Source organism: Conger conger, chromosome 18, assembly GCF_963514075.1.
Source record: "Conger conger chromosome 18, fConCon1.1, whole genome shotgun sequence".
Taxonomy (NCBI): domain Eukaryota; kingdom Metazoa; phylum Chordata; class Actinopteri; order Anguilliformes; family Congridae; genus Conger; species Conger conger.
Genome location: NC_083777.1, coordinates 15015411 through 15032156, shown reverse-complemented (window position 1 = coordinate 15032156; position 16746 = coordinate 15015411). Strand labels below are relative to the sequence as shown.

The 16746-nt window shown below is 38.8% G+C and overlaps 1 protein-coding gene across 6 annotated transcripts in view; it reads left to right on the top strand.

Annotated features, from left to right (window-relative positions):
* Positions 1-16510, top strand: part of pde10a (phosphodiesterase 10A) — a 92997-nt gene extending 76487 nt beyond the window's left edge. For 5 of the 6 annotated variants that reach the window (XM_061227856.1, XM_061227857.1, XM_061227854.1 and 2 more), the window contains 11 exons: positions 247-339; positions 584-770; positions 2336-2478; positions 3550-3633; positions 3931-4081; positions 4511-4666; positions 5108-5280; positions 10477-10588; positions 10884-10964; positions 11080-11168; positions 13126-16510. In XM_061227856.1, the coding sequence (XP_061083840.1) occupies positions 247-339; positions 584-770; positions 2336-2478; positions 3550-3633; positions 3931-4081; positions 4511-4666; positions 5108-5280; positions 10477-10588; positions 10884-10964; positions 11080-11168; positions 13126-13240 (1384 nt within the window). In that variant the 3' untranslated portion in view covers positions 13241-16510. Of the gene's footprint in view, positions 1-246; positions 340-583; positions 771-2335; positions 2479-3549; positions 3634-3930; positions 4082-4510; positions 4668-5107; positions 5281-10476; positions 10589-10883; positions 10965-11079; positions 11169-13125 lie in introns of all 6 variants that reach the window. The other variant, XM_061227852.1, reaches the window with a different exon arrangement.
* The last annotated feature ends 236 nt before the right edge of the window (positions 16511-16746 follow it).

Below are 16746 nucleotides of genomic sequence, written 5' to 3'. Positions count from 1 at the left end.
AAAAGATATGGTCTGATATGACAGCAGAGCACAGCTGTCACAGTTATGGCCAAGTGAGGCTTCGTGAGCACTGAATTGGTAGAGCTACCAGCTAAGGATGCAGAATATTTTCTGTTGTGGATGCCTATTATCCATGAAGGCCTTGCTCTCCTCAGCTAAAAAAATATATTTTGTACAACACAGTGAGGTCATTAGCTCTGTACTCTAATAATTGTCCCTAAAATTCCTATTTAAAACCTTTTTCAGGTTTTCTATTGATAAAGGAATAGCAGGCCAGGTGGCAAGAACGGGAGAGGTTCTGAATATTCCAGACGCCTATGCGGACCCTCGCTTCAACAGGTAAAATAAAACATCAAAAATCAAAAATCTATTAAAAAGTACAATTCTGTAACATGAGGTAAGAGTAACACTTAAGTTGAAATTAATTACCATTCATAGCATCTTAATATGTGTTGTATAAGTGGTCATTGTCAGTAAAAACTGTCATCAACATCCATGAATGTTATGAAACCAAATAACCACGAGCCTACTAAAGTTGATAAATTAATTGATGTTGCTGTGTGGTTTTCTCTGTTCTGCCCAGAGATGTGGACCTGTACACTGGCTACACCACCCGGAACATTCTATGCATGCCTATCGTGAGCCGGGGGACTGTAATAGGTGTCGTACAGATGGTGAACAAACTCAGCGGAAGTGCCTTCACTAAAACAGACGAAAACAACTTTAAAATGTTTGCTGTCTTTTGTGCACTGGCCTTGCACTGTGCAAATGTGAGTATCCTTTACATTTGAGGATACAGTACTGTGCAAAGGTCTTAGGCACATGTACAGAAATGCTGTAAAACAAAGATAATTAAATCAATAGATATCAAAAATTGTATGAGAGAACTTGCCACAGTTCTTCTGCAGACTGGTTGTCTCGCTTGCTTCTGGCTATCCAGGTAATCTCAGCCTGGATCAAGTTTTTATCTGAATTACATATTATATTACTTTATTTAACAAAATACTCAACTTTTAATGTAACATACATTTTTTGGAAAATTAATGTTGGGAAATCTCAAATTTGCTCTTCTCTGGAGACATACGAATGTAGGAAACAAAAACAAAAAAGATGACATTTATATATATTTTTAATCTAGGGTGGCTAAGACTTTTGCACAGTACTGTACATTGTGTGTAAACACATTTTTTGTGCCCCAGAAATGGTCATATTGGGTCCTAAAATTGAAATTATTACAACATGAGAATGAAAAAACTCAACATTTTAGCACAGAATGTTCATGGCAACACAGGTGTGAGGAATATTTGACTGCTTTGTTTTCCATACAGTTGAACACAGTGTTATCAATACTATTTAAAAGAATAATAATAATAATAATAATAATAATAATAATAATAATAATAATAATAATAATTATTATTATTATTATTATTATTATTTTTATTATTAATAAACATTATTAAACTTATTTAACAGTCTTGTATAGCTCACTCGCCCAAATGAATCAGCTGGAAGAAATTAAGTTTGAATTTTAATGAAACATCTGCTTGGTGAAGTTCTGGGATTCATTACAATTTTCAATGCAAAATATTAACCAAAAATAATGGTGCTGGCCATAATTTAGATGGTCCACTAATATATACAGCTATTAATATATAATAGCTGTTTTTGTTCTTCCTGCTACATTGACCTGAACTGACTGAGGTAGCTCTGAACTTGCTCAATGTCGGTTTTTCTTTTTTACTTGTTTACGTGCAAGTGTTAAATATTATTACGACATAGAATTAATAGATATAAATTATTACGACAGTTTTTGGTGGAGACACTGCAGTACACTAGTTTGAGACTTCCCCCCAATTGAGTCTGACTCACCCTTAGTGCGAAACATTTACGTAACAACCGCGTCACGGTGGCGTTTTAAAAATTGATGAGGCACGTTAATATTTTAAGACCACGAGTACCACCGCCATCCCACTGATAGGATTTATATTTAGACATAATTCATGCCTGCGCCTAGGTAACTCACTTTGGTGGACTTGTGATTTATTGATGGGATAATGTCCCTATGAGAGTGGGACCTGGTGTGGCGTCTGGCTCACAGTGCCAGGGAGAGACTATTCCCTCTTCTTCAGTGTTACCACTGGAGCTGCATGCCAGCAGTGCTGCCAGATCCAGATCTTCTCTGTAGGTATCCCAGAATGCAGTACTCCTAATAAAATGATTTAACATAACTGATCCCGCAAAGCTCTGGACCGAAGTTTGAAACATATGGGAGATTGGATCAAAGTCTAGATTCAACCCTACCTCTTGCCCCTGTGTCTGTTCGCCTGCACAGATGTATCACCGGATCAGACATTCGGAGTGCATCTACAGAGTGACGATGGAGAAGCTCTCCTACCACACCATCTGCACCTCAGAGGAATGGAAGACCCTCACTCAGCTGTCCCTGCCCACGCCCATGTACAAGGAGATAGAGATGTGAGTTTCACCTGTGCCTGCCAGTTCGGGTGTATATGTGCACACACACACACACACACACACCTGGTGGAGCACATTCTCCTGGAGCCAATATGATACCTTATAGGGATATTTTTTGGTATAACACAAGTCATTTTGTGGCAGTTACTTGCATAGCAAGAATACTAGCAACATCAGTTGTTCCGTAGACCATTCACAGCCTCACCATTGCTCCCGGTTATCAGGCTCCCAATTAAACCCCATTCATTTTTGGGCCCTGGCCAAAATGAATCATTTTAAAGCACTGACTAACTACCTGGAATAATAAAAGAGATATGAGAGTGATAAAGAGATAAAAGAGAGTACTAACATGAAAATGTCAGTTTTCTTGAAATATCTGATGCATTTTCAAGATTCTATTATCTTATAAAAGAAAAAGAAGAGTTTATGTTCTGTTATTTTTTTGTTTTGTTTTGTAATTTGGTATTTTATATTTAAGAGATGAATACTTGCACACAATAACAAAATGATCAGCAAACTATGGCTTGCTGTATTTCTACACAGTAGCCAACATCCTCTATTTATAGCTAACCTAAAACTGAAAACAACTTTTAACATCAGTTAAAAAAAACACAGATATTTTGAAGTTAGTACTATTAACATTGACGAGGTCCTGAAAAGGAATGGGAGTGAATTGGGATGAACCACAAATCTCCTAATCGTTAGCAGGGGCAGCTGATGTTGCTAACATTCATGCTATGCAATACAATGGCGTGACCTCCACAGTATTTACTATATCAAAGTGAAATATGCCTTTAACCCCCTTTAGATGCTATAAACTGTCTCCCTTTAGACTCTATGGACTGGTTCTGCTGCGGACACTGTGAAACATCTGATTCTGGTCCCGATCTTGGTCCTGCTATAGAATCTGTGAACTATCACACTGACATTGACACCCTCCAGACCTATCATAGAGCTGTGTCTGGAAAGGAGGGAAGAGATTTCACAGAGCAGGAGATAAACAGGTTCAGCCCTTAGTCAACCCCATTTCTGTCTTTCTTTTTTTTTAACTGTCATTTATCTCTTGTCCAGGTTCCATTTTGACATAAGTCCATTTGAGGAGCTCTGGCCAGCTGTCTTTGTGTACATGGTCCACAGCACCTGTGGGAAAAACAGGTAAGGATGTTACCACGGTGATCTGTGAAGTCAACTCTTTGAGCACACCAACTCCTGCAAGTTGCGGCAGCATGCAAGGTCTTTTCCAAACTCTCAGGCACACTTCAATTTTTCAAGAGGCAGCACACTTGTTATAGAAACTGATGCCACTAATGAAAACAAAATGATGTTGTGGGAAAGCATTTCAGAGGAAGGCTGGCTGGCGGCCATTTTGGGAGGGCTGACTGTGAACGGATGTGTCTGTGTATTCCTCTGTCTTTGACATCTTTCCTCCCCTTCTCCTGCCTACATCCACAGTTTTGAGCTGGAGAAGTTGTGCCGTTTTACCATGTCAGTGCGGAAGAACTACCGGCGGGTTCCATACCACAATTGGAAGCACGCAGTGGCAGTAGTGCATTGCATGTACGCTATCCTGAAGAAGACCCCTGAAATGTTCACTGAGCTGGAGGTCGGTCTGGCACTCCTGCCTAATCAGTCACTCAACTAATCTGTCTATCAATTCAGATGTCTATCTGTGTGTCGAAGTGGGAAAAATCTAGAATGTGCCTAAACTGTCCTCTGTAGTTTCACACTGAGATTTGACAGTGTGGGATTGCTCACATGCAGAGAATGCTGATCCCTCCAGAGTATTACTGGATTCAGTCATCATTTTGAAATTGGGGGCTGGTGAGATGGTTTATTTCAGGAGGGAACAAAACTCACCTACACAACTGATGGGGAAAATCCAAACCGAAACCGAATCATATTGTGATCAGGAATGTACGAATGGAATTGTAAGACATTAAATAGCATTAAACATTGCTCGATACTGTTGTGACCTGGTCTCCACTGACTCATGGGTGTATTGTTGTTGTCTTCTCCTCTCTCCTACATACAGAGGAAGGGCCTGCTGATAGCTTGTCTGTGCCATGACCTGGACCACAGGGGGTACAGTAACAGCTACCTGCAGAAGTTTGACCACCCACTGGCTGCCCTGTACTCAACGTCCACCATGGAGCAGCACCACTTCTCCCAGACTGTATCCATCCTGCAGGTAGAGGTCCAAAATGTGGCAGTATAGTACCACCAAAACACCCCCTAGCCAATCACAGGGTCCACTATGGCAGGGTTTCCCAAACTTAAATCTCTATAGGGTACTCAAATGTGGCTCTCAGGGCCAGTATTATTGCAGGTTTTCATTCCTCCCTTCTATCTAGGCACTGATTTAAACTTTGCCCAGGTGAATGTAATGTCTGGCCAATCAGACTACTGACCTTGATGGCCAGATTTGAGTATCCCTGCTGTAGGGTGTGAATGACACCTTTCCCCCCTTCAGCTGAGCAGACCACAGAACACTTGAATGTTCTGGAACCTTCAGCATTGCCCCAGATGTACCGGAGCGATTCTGAAGGCACACTTCAGACGTAGTCCAGCTCCACCGAACACCTCATAAGAAGAGCTTTTGCTTTTTTATTGATCTCTTTGTTTCCCATAGCTGGAAGGGCACAATATTTTCTCCAACCTGACCTCCAGTGAGTATGAGCAGGTGCTGGAGATCATCCGTAAAGCCATCATCGCCACCGACTTGGCCCTGTACTTCGGCAACCGCAAGCAGCTGGTGGAGCTGCTGTCCACTGGAGGGCTGGACCTCAACAATCATGCACACAGGTGAGAGACCACACAACTGGAGACACGTGAGGGGTGTGAACAGACACTTGAACAGATTAGGACTACTGGACACCAAGAGGGAGATCAACAAAATACCAACCGAGGTACTGAACAGAAAAAAATCACCCTTTAAAGGTGAAGGTAAAAAGGTCAATATTGAACAGAATTAGTGTTGACCAAGTGTCAAAGAAAATAAAGAACTAAATGAGGTGGATCACACACTAAATGGAGAATGAAGTGGCCCATTTACATGTAGGTGTTGCTGTTTACAACAGCACTGTATTGGGCAAATAGTCTTTGATTTCACTTACCGTACTTGCTTTTTTATTTTTATTTGTGCATCTAGACCAGGGATCATCAAATCATAGTGCTTGAACAGCTGGTTTTCGACCCTCCAAAATTCCAGAAATGAAAAAATCGAAAAATTCCCAAATACTTAAATTACATTTAAATTACAGAAATTCCACCCTCAATACTCTGGGAATCTGCCAAAGTAGTGCTGCGAGGAAAAATAATTTCATACTCTTCATATAAGAAAAAAAAAGAACTTGAACTTGAAAACAATTTAGAACACAACCTCAAAGAATTAAATGGCATGTATGCTTGTAATCCCACAGAAGAAATACAGAACGAATTAGCGGCAACCACTTCTCAACTAAAAAAATATCATATCATCACCCAGTTCCTAATACGAAGACTTAGACATGACAATTTTGAACACAATAACAAATCAAGTAAATATCTGGCAAACCAACTCAATTGGAACAAAGACAAATCTCTCATCTCAGTCATAAAGAACTCCGCAGGGGAACCTGTGACCACACCCACTGAGATTAACATACATTCCGCAAATTTTACAACAAATTATATACCTCGGATCACGAACCAAATTTAGTAGATGCCCACTCCTTTCTTAACCATATAGACCTACCTTGATTTAATGAAAAACTAGCAATTGAACTAGATGCACCCCTAACACTGGATGAATTCTATAAAGCAATTAACCAGATGCCTAACAATAAAGCACCAGGACCTGATGGTTTCCCCACTGAGTTTAAGCACTTTAAGCACTTCACTTTAAGCACTTCTGGAAAACAATCTCACCACTCTTCTTCAGAATGACAGTTGACATCGAACTAAACTCAAAAATACCACCACATAGGAACACAGCCCTCCTCTCAGTATTACTGAAGCCTGATAAAGACCCAACCCTATGTTCCAGCTACCGCCCCCTATCGCTCATCAACACCAATCTCAAAATTATCAGTAAAGCACTAACCACCCGAATTGAAATGGTTACCCCATCACTAATCCATCCTGATCAAACCAGATTTATCAAAGGAAGACACTCTTCAAACAATATGCATAGACTTTTCAATTTAATTAATACATCACATCAAAACAAAACTAAAACAATAATCGCTTCACTAGATGCAGAAAAGGTATTTGACAGAGTAAATTGGACATTCCTGTTTAAAACACTCAACAAATTTGGCTTTCGAGAATCGTTTATTCACTGGATAAAAATATTATATAATTCACCAATGGCCACAGTTTCTACTAACGGACTAACATCACACTGCACAGAGGGACCAGGCAAGGATGCCCACTCTCATCAGCTTTATTCGCCTTGTTTATTGAACCACTAGCTGCTGCAATATGTCAAAACGATAAAATAAAGGGAGTCCATACCCCCTCTACATGCCACAAAAACAGCCTTTACGCAGACGACATATTGCTCTACCTATAAGACCCATCAAACTCCCTGCATAAGGTCATCAGTCTCATTCATTCATTCTCTCAAATTTTTATCAATACTATTTGGTAAACCAGCCAACCTACATCACAAACTGGATTCATCCCAACCAACAGGACAACCCATGTATAGAAATAGAACAATCAGAATGTAAAGATCTCCGATCTACCATTCCTCAGTGCTTCTATAAAACGCCACAACTGCTTCAAAAACAAAAGAAATCTTTAAATTCACAATGACCCCATGCAAATACACTCCAATATGGCACAATCCTGACTTCTTGATTAACAAAACACCACTCTCCTTCACCTCATGGAAACAAAAAGGTATCACACATCTTCAACACATCTTTCAGGATGGCACCTTCATCACCTTCCAGGATTTGGTCCATAAGTATAATATTGGGAAAGAGCAATACCTCCAGTACTTTCAATTAAAATCTGTTTTAAAATAATGACTTCCAAAAAAATTTTCTCCAAATTATATTATATTATATTATTAACAATATCCCTCCCCATCCAAGCCTGGGGAAAAGACTTATCACTCAGCTACAATTCAGACTTCTGGACTCAAATCTGTTGGAACACCTTCACGATGACCACTAATACTAACCTGCAACTAATACAATACAAGGTAATTCACAGAACTCATATCACCCACCAAAAGATGTTTAAAATGGGATTTGTGGACTCAGACACTTGCACTCACTGCTCTTTGAATACCCCAGATAATTACTTCCACTCAATCTGGCTCTGCCCGCCAACTCACCATTTCTGGAAACAAGTCACAGACCAAATATCTCTCATTATGAGCTGTAGCATTCCACTCTGTCCATCTCTCTGTCTACTAGGAGACCTCTCAACAATCAACCCACCAAATCAAAATACCAAACCTATACTCATTGCCCTAGCTATCGCCAAGAAAACCATCCTCTTAAACTGGAAAACAAGACACAAAATAAACATAACACAATGGTTTAATCTACTCAAAGAACACATATCCATGGAACTAATTTCACACCAGCGCCAAAGCTCACACGTGGCAAACATTTGGGATCCTTTCATAAAATCATTCAATTTGCCTGTGGACTAACCCCCCAACCCCACCCTAACCGACATATACTCACATATTCTAGAAACACTATCCATGCAATGCCATATCCTAATCCAACCCATCCATAATCATGCATATTTTCCTTTCACTGTTCCTTTTTTTTTGTTTAACTTTTTTATTTCTTAGTTTTATGTATTTTTTATATATTTTTTTTATATATATATATATATATATATATATATATATCTTTTTTCTTTTGTATTTAAGAATGTGTTATTCATGTTCATCATGTTCTTTTTATTTTATTTTATTCTTTCCCCATCGTTACTTTTATTGTTATTACTTTTTCTCCTCTACTCTCCCTTTTTCCATACTATCCATTCAAGGCTCCAATCAACAACCACCCACTTGTCCACCTGTCTGTGTGTCTGTTCATCTTCCTGTCTATCTGCCCGTTGGTCTGCGTGTTCATATGTGTACACAAGTCACTCTTTCCACACTTTATAGTTCTTTTTATTATTATTCTTTTTTTTCATTTATTGTTATTTTTAACATATATTTATAAAAAAAGACATTTAAATTGAATACATGACAAAAATGTAAGATTTCTTTTATTTTATTCAAAAATAGAAAAAAGTGACAAAAATGACAAAAAATACAAAATACTTAAATTACATTTAAATTACAAATAATGTAGAAAATTACAAAAATTTCAAAATACAAGAATTACTTTACAATTATAATAAATGTTTTTTTTAACAATTTAAAAAATTTAGAAATTACAAAATTTACAAAGGTCAAAAATTGCAGAAATAAAAATGAATGAAAAATAACTAAAATTAGTAAGATAAAAATTTTTTGAAAAAATGTTAAAAATACGAAAATTACAAAATGGGAAAAAAATTACTGAATACAAAAATTATAAAAATTACAAAAATGAATTTTTTTTTTCCAAAATTAACCCAAAAAAAACCATAACCCTAACCCAACCTCAACCTAACCCTAAACCTAACATTACACTTTCATTATAATAAATGTAGAACATTACAAAAATTCCAAAAATTACAAACATTACAAAAATTCCAAAATACTTAAATTACATTTAAATAATAAAAATCTTTTTTTTTTTACTTTTTTACTACAATTTTAAAAATTGAGAAATTACAAAACTTACAAAATTACATCAATTCTAGAATTATAATAAATTACAAAAATTGGTAAGATAAAAAATAGAAAAAATAGAAAAAATCAAAAAATGGAAAAAATACTTAGATTACATTTAAATGATAAATAATGTAGAAAATTACAAAAATTACATAAATTCTAGAAATGAAGAAATAGAAAAAATACCAAAATTAGGAAATACTTAAATAACATTTTGTAACAATTAAAAAAATTGAGCAATTCCAAAAATTACATAAATTCAAGAAATTAAGAAATTGAAAAATGAAAAAAATACAAAAATACTTAAATTACATTTAAATTATAATAAATTACAAAAATTTGTAAGAAAATTTTTTAATTAATTACAAAAATGGTGAACTGAACTGAATACAAAAATTAGAAAAATTATGAAAATTAGAAAAATTTAACAAAATTTTGAATGTTATATTCCGAAATTAACCCGATAAAAACCATAATCCTAACCCTCACCCACACCTGAAACCTAACCCTAAATCTAACATTACATTTTAATTATAATAAATGTAGGACATTACAAAAATTACAAAATACTTAAATGACATTTAAATTGTAATAAATATTTTTTTTAACAATTAAAAAAATTTAGAAATTACAAAAATTACATGAATTCTAGAAATGAAAAAATTGAACAATTACAAAAAACTTAAATTACATTTAACTGATAAATTTCATAAAATAGAATGTTTATAATTCCCAAAATTCTTGAAATTTAAATGATAAGAAATTATAAAAAATTTGTAAGATTACAAAAAATTTAAAAAATTCGAAAATAACAGAGGGAAAACATTTCTGAATACAAAAATTAGAAAAATTATGAAAATTACAAAAGAAATCGAAATTAACCTGAAAAAAAACATGAATTATTTTTTTTACAATTTTAAAAATTGAGAATTTACAAAAATTACTAAAATGTCAAGAATTCCAGGAATTATAAACATTCTATTTTATGAAATTAACCCTCAAAAAAAATTCTGCCTAGCCAATCAGTTCAGTCAGTAATTGTTCAGTTAATTTTAGGACATCCCATAATACAGGAGCTAGTGTTGATTGGGGGGGAAATCCTAGCATATCTCTTAATGATGACAGTCTGTGAGCATCTGGTCCATTGCTGGTTGGAACTAATGCAGGTGTTAACCACAGGATCTCTGGCCCACTTACACCCACCTTTTTTGATTCTTCCCCAGGGACCGTGTGATTGGTCTGATGATGACTGCTTGTGACCTGTGTTCCGTCACCAAGCTGTGGTCAGTCACAAAAGTCACAGCCAATGACATCTATGCGGAATTCTGGGCAGAGGTACCAACGGCTTTTCAATTTCATTTGGGCTATTTCTGTCAAATAAAATGCTATCATAGTTGAAGCATGAAAAGAAAATCAAGAATCAATGAGGAGAAGAGGAAGCAATGAAAACATTTTAGAAATCAAACTGAGGATTTGTGTTATATATAATATAATATATCAAGTGAAAAACTAAATTGTGGTTTGCAGTTCAAATATTCATGGATGTTCATTAAATCTACATTCAGCAGATGTAAGTAGATGATTTAATGTAATGTAAGGGGATGTGAGGTGTTGGCATGTCTCTCTCCAGGGAGATGAGATGAAGAAAATCGGCATACAGCCAATTCCTATGATGGACCGGGACAAGAAAGGCGAGGTCCCCCAGGGACAGGTGAGAGGGGCGGAAATATCTCCGTCAAATGTAATTATGCTTTAGGTGCTTGATGTGAAGATAACAAACCTCTTTTTCCTCTGCCCCCACCTCTCTTTTCCTCCGCCCCACGCAGGTGGGGTTCTACAACGCCGTGGCGATACCCTGCTACACCACTCTCTCGGAGCTCTTTCCCCCTTCTGCCCCCCTCCTGAAGGCCTGCAGGTCAGTCACGTGACACCACCTCTAAACACATTCACACAGTGACCATTTTCCCACTTCTGCCTCAGACCTCCAAACCTGGTGTATTCACACCGCTGCAATTTTCCCTTTTCCGTCTGGAACATCCATGCCTGACTCCAGCCTGTGAAGTATACAATGCAGCATTTCAGAACAATACAATACTATTTCAGCCAATAGAAAAACCAAAACAATGATCATTCACAAATAGTATTTGTGAATCTTAAAATAAACCAGATTACGTCATAATCTTGAGTCATAATTATCTTTATTTGTTCAGTACTTTTTAATTTAGCAAGTGATAAAAAGGACAAAATGTCAGGACAGGACAAAATGTAACGCATGCTCACTAAAATATGCATTCAATTACAATAATCGTACATAAGTGCGTATCTCCGATGGTCATGCCTATGAACACAGTCTCCAGCACACATAGGAGTTACAGAAACACTCAAACCAGCCTGTCTGGCACCAACAATCATACCACGGTCAACATCACTGAGATTCAATTTTTTTTTCCCACTTTCTGATGATTGATGCAAACATTAACTGAAGCTCCTGACTGCATGACTTTTTGCATTGCACTGCTGACAGATGATTGGCTGGTTAGATAATTGCATGAATAAGTAGGTGTCCTAATAAATTGCTCAGTGAGTTTATATACAGAATGGTGCACACCGCAAAATTAGAGAGGCGCAGACTCAAATTTATCCTTGCTGTGTTTTATTGACCAACGTTTTGGCTAAATGCCTGCTTCAGGAACCTCGTCGTTTTTTCCCACCAGAGCCCCCGCCGGATCACACTAATAACCACATATTAAAAAGGGCATATTCCCCAGGGCCACGTGTGTCCGGTAGGTGTGAGTGCATGTGTGCATTTGTGTTTACCTCTGGGACCCGTGGTGCCCACCGCCACCCCCTCTCCAGGCGCACTGGCCAGCGTGCCGGCTAAGCCTTTATGTCCTTGATCCATGGGGAATGCCATACAAAACGCTGGGTCCTGCGTCAGCACCAAGGTTCCAGACTGGAATTCTCGGGCAGGGATCCCAGACATGGCGGAGCCCTGGAGAGCTGTGAGATCACACACACGCACACACACACGCACAGGAACTGCAGAGAGAGAACCCCACACAGCCCTGCTTCCTCCTCTCAGAATCGAGATGCTGTCCGGGGGGGATACACACACACGTACAGTAAACGCATAAGCACACACAGACACACTCATGCACACACATACTCATGCACATATCCACATACACACACTCATACACGCATGCATACTCACACACACACACAAACTAAAGTGAAGTAAAAACTCAAATTGGGGGGATGGGGGCTTTAAATTGCATCCAATATCTTCACTTGAAAATCAAGACACTTCTATGAAACACTTCTGAACGCATCCTCACTCGGTGAACTGGGTGAGCGAATCGGGGGTTTAATGTACTTCATCACTTAGCAGTCGAGTGCGCATGTTTATTGGTTATCCTCATGTTGTCTCAGTAAAAAAGTTTTAATTATCAAGTGAGATCAGTCAAATCTTCAGCCCCTCTGCTGCTTCGAATCACTGCTGTGCATGGTTGCACTAAATACCATGGAAACGGTTGGCACAGCCACAGAACCTGAAGGCTACTGAGGCCTTTGTTGAGAGCGAGAGAGCAAAACGGAGAGCACAGGGTTCAGCTCTCCTCTGTACTGTATAAAAGGATTATGAAATATATTTTTATAATTTGGGTAGGAACTTTCTCTTTCTGAAACAAATTGTTTTTCTCAGGAACAGTTTATTGTACTCATTAATCTACACAGCATTACGGTGTTGCCAAAACAACATTTTTGTTGTGTTGTTAGACAGTGTCACGGATAATTCATAACCAATATTCATAACCAGAAAAACATACAAGCTTTGAATGACGCAGACTGCTAATATTTAATTTTCCCTATAGGGAAAACCTGAACCAATGGGAGGGGATTGTGAAAGGAGAGACGACCTGGGCCCCACCCCCCACCCCGGAGGCAGCTGAGCCGTTGGACACGGGCCCCGTGAAGGTGGATAACTGACTGGAGCTGGGGCCGCAGCGGCCAGGCCCAGCCCGCACGCCACCCAAGCCCAGCTCAAGACTTTGGATTTCCTGTTCGAATGTCCCACTTCCTGTAGTGGCAGGAAGTGGCGAGTGCCGTGTGTAGGGAAGGTGATTTTCACTAGAGGACATTTTAAAACCATACAGTTACCTCAATGGAGCGATGGAGGTTGTGGACGTGGACAGTTGGACCGTGACTCATGACTGAGCGTGGAGATTTTCGGGCTGGAAAGCCCGTCACCTGAAAAGCCCATACCACGGGGGGATAGCCTCGGTGGAGTGGAGTGGTTTTACTGCGTCTTATTTTTCTGCTGTCATCGTCGTCGTTTCATGTTGTTATGATTTTTTTCCGTTTTTGGTCGATTTATCGGTCATTTATTTGCTGAGGCCTTAAATCTGAGCCCTTTGCACAGCGGAAGATTTTAAATCTGACTGTAAAAAACTCAAAGGGTTTGGTTTGTTATGAAATGGTACTTTTTCAGTTTTTTTTTTTTTTTTTTGGTTTTGTCTTTTGTTTGTTTTTTAACTGTGGTTGAATTTTAATGTGCAAAGCTATAGGTGAGAGGCACGGAATGTTTAGCTTTAGTGAAGATGTACATCTAGGCCATCTCACCGCTGTGGTTTTCTGTTGCTGAGAGAAAAGAAAAATCTTTAACAGTAATATACTTGAATGAAATACAGCCTATTTTAGCTTCAGATGGCAAAAAATATACATATATAAATTCCCCAGCACCCCTGTGCCAGACACAGGGAAGGATGAGGGGCGGTTTCAGATTCCCTCTGCAGTCACACAAGAGTCATGGTGATCGTCCCCAAAATGGCTGCCCTGGCCCCCTTCCCCTGCTTCCACCAGGTCTGCCGCGCTGGCCGCTCACCTACTACAGGTACACAGCACTGGGAGGCTTAAGACCCAGGGCAGTGCCTGCACTGCACTCTTGGGAGGTGAAGGGTAAATGAGGGCTTGTCCAGTTCCTATACGATTGAGTGAGGGTGGCCAACCGAGGCCCTGGAGAGCTGTAGGGTCTGCAGGTAAGGAGTTTGTTACACAGGTATCTTACCTCATCTGGTTTCTTCAGTCTGAACAGGTTGCTGATTTTAAGGTGAAAGACTAAAGTAAAGAATAACCCAAGGCGCTCCAGGACCAGTGTGGCTCCCCCCCCCACTATAGTAGTGAATGTGTAATGTGGACAGCTGGTCTGTAGACTGTTATACTGTAGGTGATTGAAAAGCAAGACTGTGGGTTTCAATTTAGCCATAACTGCAGCTGATCATAAGTCACTTCTTTGTGAAAATGGTAGTGTTCACAGTGTATTTTTACATAAGCAAGTTAATATTCATGAATGCGTTTTGCTTTAAATATGTGAGCATCAAAGCGTGGGGTTGTAATCACTCAATTTGGCTTGTTCCGTGATTCCAAAAAAAAAAAGCCCCCCTTTAAGTAGTATTAATGTTGCCCAGTCGATAAAGCTGTGTCTGTTAGATTTGTGGTTCGGACAGTATCAGTCCAAACCCTACCGCAGTTATTGCCAAGGGAAGAGGTGGATTTTTAAATTTTCATTCCAAATAAGTAAAACAGCACCATCTTTCTTTGGTGATTAGTGGATGACCAATGCTATGCTATATGGTCATATAGTCACTCTCTTATCTCTTGTTCATGCCTTCCAGATATGCATTCCTCTAGTCCCACACACACACACACACACACAAAATAACTGTGGAGAACGCCTACTGTTCAGGTAAAGTGAAACTTTGCTGTAATGTTGTAGCAACATTCCTGGCCCCCTGAGAACAGCACCATATAGGTCTTTTACTTTGGGGCCATGAAATGCAGTGCAGTTTATTAGTGACTGAAGCACAGATACTGTATCTAGTTCTGCCAATATTCTCTGTCAGAAAAACACTTTACTTGACCTGGATTTCTGTGATTAAGTTCAGGAGTGAAGCTTGTCGCTCATATTGCGGATGGGATCCGCTTACATGCTCCATCCATTACAGGCCGTCCACCGGCCCTGCCCACGTCCGTCATATGAGCCAGTATCTAGAGAAGGGTTCCATGGGAGCTGAACCATAAAGAGGAACTTAGAAAATTCTAACATTGTCTTTGGTAGATGTTAGATCGATGAAAATAATACAAAAAATAAGGGCTTTTTAATAGTCAGCCTTTACCAATGTCTGTTGTAATTGTGAGGTTAACTTAGAATCCAAAAAAAGAACAATATTTGCCTGCTTAAAATAAAGTCTGTGCAGTTGTCGCCTAACTTACCTAATATAGGTACATTTTTGTTGGGATTTTTACAAACATTTTTCATAGGACTACTGACATGATTTGGCAGGTGGGGCTAATTCCACTTTTAATAATCTAATTAGGAAACTGGGGTCATATTCACCCTGTGTGGTATCCCTTCTGGTGTATGATTAGAGTTTCAGCTGTATGTCTCACCATGAAAACCATTCATGTTCCTGGAAGTGTTTCTCCGCTCCCCCAGCACAACCTAGAGTCGATGACAGAAAAAGGTATAAGTGGCCATTTCCGGTACAGGTATGCCGCGGCCCAATGTGTGAAGGTACATTGTGATGAATGTTCTGATGAAATGTTTGATGATGAAATTAATTCTGGGAGGTGGTGAAACCTGAGGAGATGTGCTTTCTGATATCAGTTACTCTGCCTTGTGTTACTTTTTCCTTAAAAGAAGAAACTTCCAGAAGCTCTCTATAGTCTGCCATGTATTCACTGAGTAGCACTCGGAAAAGGTGTATATCGGTCTCTGTGTTCTAAGCCAACATGGAGAGAGTGGGCTGTACACTCTACTATGGTGCTAATTTAGGACGGCAGTCTTGCACTTTCTGACCCATTTCTCCCGACTCTGTGGTCTAAACAGCTTAGTGTTGTGTGTCCCCCGTCCCCTTCCCCTAACCCCCCCCCCCGCCCCAAACCCCTGGCGAAGCCTGCGTGTTTTACACACATTTGCACCCCTCATCTGCACTACGTCTAGCTACTTATTATCATTATTAATGATTATTATTATTATTGGTATTATTTTCTTAATTAGAATTAAATTTAAATTAACTTATATTTTTTATACAGAAATAATACATTTTGGCCTTTTTGTTTTGTACAAAGTGTACGATATGAGAAACACAGAATGGTCATCTAGACTTGAGCGTACTGCTGCCCAGGATAAATGAGATGATGTCTCAAACTGTAAATGTAAGAACATCAACTACTTTTATTAAATATTTCTGAAAATTCCTCATTTGTGTTCTGTGCATTGATTGACTCGCATTTGCAAATAAGTACATTAAGACCGGTCACTCATTGTTTGACTTTCTGTGAAAGGTTTCCTCTGAGAAATGCAAATTGTCTCAATATTTTTGAGGGTAACATGGGCCAACCAGCTCATCAGAAAAAAGGGGCTGTGTTTGGTGGGATTATGTGGGAGGGGGCTTTGAGTGATCATTGTATTTTGTTTAACCTTTATTTAATCA